This window comes from Silene latifolia, chromosome 3 (assembly GCF_048544455.1).
Source record: "Silene latifolia isolate original U9 population chromosome 3, ASM4854445v1, whole genome shotgun sequence".
Lineage (NCBI taxonomy): Eukaryota > Viridiplantae > Streptophyta > Magnoliopsida > Caryophyllales > Caryophyllaceae > Silene > Silene latifolia.
In genome coordinates, this window is record NC_133528.1 from 94,948,950 (window position 1) to 94,955,764 (window position 6,815).

Consider the following 6,815-nt stretch of genomic DNA (forward strand, 5'->3'; position numbering starts at 1 on the left):
ATACACCGTATTTTATTACCTTGGTCAAAGACTAGTCAACGGTAAATGGGTAAATATATTTTATAAAATTATATTATATTTCTACGAATTATGTAATGAGACAGAATAATAAAATAATAATAATATACGATACGCGTATACATATACATATACTCCACCTCACCTTATATACTCCACCCTTATCCACCCATCACCTTTATCCTTTCATAATCCAACAAAATCCACCAAAACATGAGAGAAGAGAGAAGAGAGAAAATGGAGATTTAGCCCTTCCGCCTCTAGATCGTAAGGTAATATCGTCTTAAACTTTTACCATTGACCCGCCTTAACCCCGACTCACCTCTGACCGTCATTGACCACCCCGTTGACCACCAAAAACCGAGTTTGACCGACTTGTTATATGGTTATTTGTTGTTGTTGTTGTTGTTGTTGTTGTTGTTGTTGTTGTTGTTGTTGTTGTTGTTGTTGTTGTTGTTGTTGTTGTTGTTGTTGTTGTTGTTGTTGTTGTTGTTGTTGTTGTTGTTGTTGTTGTTGTTGTTGTTGTTGTTGTTGTTGTTGTTGTTGTTGTTGTTGTTGTTGTTGTTGTTGTTGTTGTTGTTGTTGTTGTTGTTGTTGTTGTTGTTGTTGTTGTTGTTGTTGTTGTTGTTGTTGTTGTTGTGTGACCGTCTTAAGGGGTATTTTTATCCCCCTTTCGTGGCCTGACTTGGGGGAGGTTTAGGCGATGGTTGTTGAGGGTAGTGAGAGGAGTTGAGTGGTGGTCAGTGGTGGCGGCATAGGTGGCCGTAGGTGGCGCAAATCTAGGGTAAAAAAGAGGGTGTTGGTTAAGTGTGTGGTGTTATTGTCGTTGATGTTGCTGTTGTTAATGGTGGCTACCGCCAGCGTGGTGGCCGGCTTCTGGGTCCCACGTGGGGGTGGTCGGTGCCGACGGGTGGTGGTTGTGTTGGTGGAAGTTTGGTGAGGCGTGGTGGGTGTGTGTCGTGTAGGTGGTGTTGTGTCGCGGTGGTTATGGGTTGTGGGGAGGCTGCTGGTAGTGGCTCACCACGGCTGGTGGTGGTGGTCCCCGGTGGCCGCGGAGGTGGCGGTTGTAAGGAGGGAGTTCGGGTGTAAGTACGAGTCAGAATTTAAATATGTTAAGACAGGTTTTGAATAGCTTAAGACGGGTTTTTATTTAATAAATTGAATTAGTATTTTAATTTAATTAGATTAGTTAGTAATTAAATATATATATATTTTTTTTTTGAGGAAGTAATTAAATATATTTAATTATTTATTTAGGTTATGGTTTTTGTGGATGGTTATTATTAGCCGGATTGCTTACGGAGTATGCGAAAAGGTATGTTAATCCTACCCAGTTTAGTATATTTGAATGGTCATGTGAGTCGTATTTCTGTGGTCATTGCATTATAACATGTTGTTCGTAAATTCATATGTGACGGGATATGCATTATAACATGGTATTGGTTAAGATGACTGGATGAGTCGGTAATTGGCATATTGTGTGGTATCTTGCATTTATTATATTTGTCATGTGTATTGGATAATATGACGGTTGTGATTGTTTGGTTGTTGTTGAGGAGAGGGAAGGCGGTTGGGAGACCGTCTTCCGCTTGAGTCGCCTCTTCGAGCTTCCCACTCCAAGAGGGATGTGCACATTAATGACTTGAGTTTGGAGGGACTCGTGTAGTTGAGACATGACGTATGGCAGAGGATCCCGTTGGCTTTCGGACCCGGTACGTCTGGGCGTGTCCCGGTACCTATTTTTGGTTGTCGGTATGTCTGGGCGTGTCCCGGTACCGTGGTGGTTGTGGGTACGTCTGGGTTTGTCCCAGTACCGGAGTGGTGGTTGTTTGATAGCATTTCATTCATATTATAGTCATGTTGCATACTCACACACTTTGAGTTGTGTCTCACTTTATTTATTGAAACTGACGTGTTGTGTATCTGTGTAATTGTCACCTATTTTCGGGGCGGCCTGTGTCGATCCATATGATATTTCCGATCATATGGGGAGCACGTTGAGTACATGTTTGCTTGTTGACGTGATCGGGATTTGGGCTGCGCCTTGGACTCGGAGTCGAGTAGCATAGCATAGATGACATAGATGGTAGTCGACTTGTAATTTGTATAGTTCACATTTATTCATTTGTTTACATTTATGTAATCACTAAACTTGTTATTTATTTAAAGAAGTTTTTTAATTGTAATTCCGATTTCACTGCCTTGGGAAACCGAGACAATAATATTTCCTAATTAACTTGGTCGGGTAAGAAGGGGGTGTTACAAAGTGGTATCGGAGCGAAGATTTTGGAACCTAAACCAGTGAACCAAAATGAATCTAGAAGTGTCTAATAAAATGAACCCGACATGAGTACGATAAGAGGTCGATTTTGGGTGAGTAGGATCTCTCATCTCAAAACTAGATCCTATTGTTTCGGTTGGTCACTACGTGGGTGGTTACGAGTCGGGAAACATGAATTGAAATGTTTCATGATTATACTTGTGTTATAGCTTTGTTGAACATCTTGCATGATATAGAGGTTGTGTGGCAAATGATAACATGTGATAGTTGAAATGGTGGAATTGAACTGTCTACTTGAGTGAGATATATGTGATGTGAGTAGAGGATTGTTTCATATGAAGTGCATACATTTGTATGAGTGTTGCGTGTTTGAATATGATGAGTTTTGAAGTCGTAATTTGCATGGTTGATAGGATTCTTACATGTTGATATGTGAAAAATGGAGGAAAAAGAGTATTGTGTATAACATGTTTTGAAAGTGGTTATTACGTGTTGGTGTGTAAGGGGCACTAGCCCCGTCCTTTTGCATTTCAATAGCGCATATATGTTTGGATTTCACTAGTGCCATAGTAGAGTGTGATTTGTAATAGTTGTTAGTAAAGTAGTCGCTAGTATAAGAAAAGTATTCCTTAGTCGGAAATTGTAAATCATAGAGAGGCACACAACCGAGTGCGAGCTAGTACTCGACCGAGTGGACCAATTTCCAGAAACTTGAAAATTTCTGAAAGTGAGTCACAGAGGGAAAAGAGGAAGGCAGAGATTACTAGTGAGGGAGCTGGAGGAAGCAAGAAGCAGAATTACAATCAGTATCGTTCGTTTTCCGCCAGTGGGGCCGTGAGTGGTGGCGGGTTTAGCCGAAGTGTAGTGACGAGTGGGACGAGTGGTTTGAACAAGACACAATGCTATGGATGTGGTAGATTTTGTCATAAGATTGTTGAGTGTAGGACAACTGCGAGGAGGAATAGTATGACTGGAGGATTGGTGGTGGAAATTCTAATCGGTTCAAGACACCAGCACCTAGTTATGGAAGCAACCGTTTCAATGGATCTTGGAATAATCAAATGAGCTACAACAATAACAATAACTTTCAGAATCTCTTCAACAACAATCAAGGTAATAAAAATGGAGGGAACCAGAATGGCACCGTGAAGTAGGGGAGACATCAGCATCTACGGTGCAGGGGCGGCGTGAAGAATAGTGGGAAGTTGTTCATGATGGGAAAAGAGGCAGCTGAGGGAGATGCACTTGTGGTTTTGGGTACTTTTCTAACCAATTCTAAACCATCTTATGTTTTATTTGATTCGAGAGCGACCCATTCATTTATATCAAGTGACCATGTTAAAGTGTTGGGATTAGTTGACTCAGTAATAATAAAAGATGAAGTAATAATACCTTCTGGGGAATCTATACCTTGTACCAATATATATAAAAATATAAATATTCTTATCGGCGAGGTTTTATTTTCTATAGACTTAATAGAATTTCCTTTGGGTGGTTTTGAGATTATCTTGGGGATGGACTGGTTGAGTAAAAATAGAGCCTTTATTGATTGTCGTCAAAATAAAGTATCCTTGAAGGGACCAAAAGGAGTAAAAGTGTCTTATAGGGGATTTGTAGTGAGACCAAAGGTGAGACTTATATCAACAATTACCTTCAAGTCGTGTTTGAGGAAGGGAGGAGAGTTGATTTTATGTCACGTAAGGGACCTGCTTGAGGCAGTAAAGGGAACAGGCGAGATTCCAGTGGTGAGTGAGTTTGAGGATGTGTTTCCAGATGAGATTCCAGGTTTACCACCAAAGAGAGATGTAGATTTTAATATTGAGTTGAAACCTAGGATAGGACCTATTTCTAAAGCACCTTACAGAATGAGGCCTAAGGAGTTGGAGGAGTTTAAGAAGCAGTTGGAGGAGTTGCTAGATAAGGGTTATGTGAGGCCAAGTGTGTCACCTTGGGGCGCACCAGTGTTATTTGTTAAGAAGAAGGATGGGAGCAATTAAAATTATAATAATTACAACGGAGATGGAACAAAAAAACCCTAATGATAGGCGATTTTGAGGAGATTTTGAAGACGACTTGCAGCCAAAATTAGGGCTTGATTTCTCTTCAATATGGCTCGAAATTCTGCAAAGAAATCAAGCAACAAGAAATCTATGATTACTAAACGTGCTAATTCTAATAAAACAAAGAGTAGCAGCCGTGTTGAAAGGAAGAAACAGGGACCATCGGAGGAAGATGTGGTACGTACGAAACCTATGCATGATGTTAATGGAGTCCCTGGACTGTCATTTTATGATGAAGAGACACCCTCTGAAAATACTCAGTGGGTTACACAGCGAGGTAAGAAACCTAGTTCAATAGTGCAAACTGATACACAGCCTGAAACAGAGGTTCCCTCTGTTTTGGAGCAACCAACAGAAGTGACATCACAGATCCTTCAGTTTTCCAAAGAAGATGTGCAGGAAGAAGTAGAATATTGGGGTCAAGCTGTGATATGCTTTGTGTTAGGTGCCAATCCTCCATGGGAGGTTTTGGAAGGATTCATTCATCGTATATGGAATAAATATGGCATTGATAAGATTTCCTTTTTACCAAATGGTATATTTTTGGTTCGGTTTAAAGAAATGAAGAATAGGGATGCAGTCTTACAGGCTGGATACCACATGTTTGACAATAAACCGTTAGTGATTAAGCCATGGCAAAGTGATGTTGATCTGTTAAAAGAAGAGGTTAAAGTGGTCCCAGCATGGATGAGATTGTATGGTTTGCCTTTGAAATTTTGGGGTAAATGCTTACCCAAGATAGCTGGTCTAGTGGGCCCATTTGTTAAGACTGATCAAGCCACAGAGGAGAAAACTAGATTGGGATATGCTCGAGTAATGGTTGAATTGAATGTAGGGCATAAATTTCCAACTAGTGTGCAATTCAAGGATGAGAATGGTACTCTATTGAAGATCAAGGTGGAATATGAATGGAAACCGAGTATTTGTTTGAAGTGTAAAGGTATGGGACATGAAACTAATGAATGTAGGAGGTCTCAAAACAAACAACTGCCAAAACCAACTGGGAAAATGGTTTGGAGACCAGTACCTAAAGTCACTAATGTTCTATCAGACAAGGAATATCCTGTGCTTCAACCTAAAACTCCAACAAAGATTCAGAATGTGGAGAATGAGGAGAGTGACCAGGAAGATTTTATTGATCTGGATGCTATTGAGAGAGAACAGAATCAGGTGACACAAACTGGTGACCCCCCCCCCCCCAACAACCTGTTTCTAATGAATAGCATTTGTTTTTGGAACGTGCGAGGTCTTAATAATGTAAATAAACAGAAGTTGGTTAGATGCTTTATGAATAATCACTCAGTAGGCCTTTTTGGTTTACTTGAGACTAAAATAAATGGAACTAATGTGAGTAATATTTCTCTCAATATGTTTGATGGTTGGTGTGTTACTACCAATTGTCATACACATAAGGGAGGAAGGGTGTGGTTGTTATGGAAACCTCAGCTATTTGATGTTTGGGTGCAGCACTATGATCCTCAATTCATTCATGCTAAAGTTCAAGTCAAAGCTACTGCAAAATGTTTCTTCTTAACTATGACATATGCCTTTAATGAAGGAACTGACAGAATTGGGTTATGGAACTGGTTGAATAGCTATGCTGCTGGATGCACTGAACCTTGGGCTATTGTAGGTGATTTTAACATAGTGATGAATCCTGATGAAAGACTAGGTGGTCAGACTAAGCCTGAAGACATGGAAGCTTTTGTGGATTGTATGAATAATTGTGATATGGTAGATATTCAGGCTACTGGGGCTTTCTTCACTTGGACGAATAAACAAGATGATATGCATAGGAAATATAGTAGGTTAGACCGGTTTCTCATCAACTCTTACTGGACTACCATGTTTCCTGAAATGGTTGGGCATTTTTACCCTGAAGGAGTGATGGATCATACCCCCTGTGTTGTTTATAACAACAAGCTTATTACTCAGAAAAATAGGAGCTTCAAATACTTCTCTATGTGGAGTGGGGCTGCAGAATTTTTGCCTAAAGTTCAGGAGGTTTGGGGCAGGAATATTCTAGGCACCAAGATGTTCTGTATTGTGAAAAAACTTAAGGAGTTGAAGTCAGTCCTTAAAGAATTGAACAAAAACTGCTATGCTGATATTGAAGTTCAAACTGTGGAGACTGAGAAAGAACTAAATACTATTCAGCTGCAGTTAAGTGGGAACCCTACTAGCTCTGACCTGATTAACCAGGAGATTGGTGTTATGTAAAACTCAGGAGACTTCGTAAGGATAGAGACAGCTTCTTACAGCAGAAAACCAAGGCTCAATGGCTAGAGGAGGGGGTGAAGGAAAGGTGGTTCTATATCCTTACTAACATATTCATATATGCATAAATTAATTTGTCATAAAATTAACTAATGATCTTATGCATGCAAACATTAAAACAAAGAGAGGAAGAAACATTATTCTTACATTGCAATATCGGTATATATGGGCACAAAAGA

General features: G+C 40.0%; 1 protein-coding gene across 1 annotated transcript; it reads left to right on the forward strand.

Annotated features, from left to right (window-relative positions):
• The first annotated feature begins 4,407 nt into the window (after positions 1–4,407).
• LOC141649354 (uncharacterized) lies at positions 4,408–6,579 on the forward strand. Its single transcript, XM_074458046.1, has one exon. It carries the CDS (start codon positions 4,408–4,410, stop codon positions 6,577–6,579), a length of 2,172 nt encoding a protein of 723 aa, XP_074314147.1.
• The last annotated feature ends 236 nt before the right edge of the window (positions 6,580–6,815 follow it).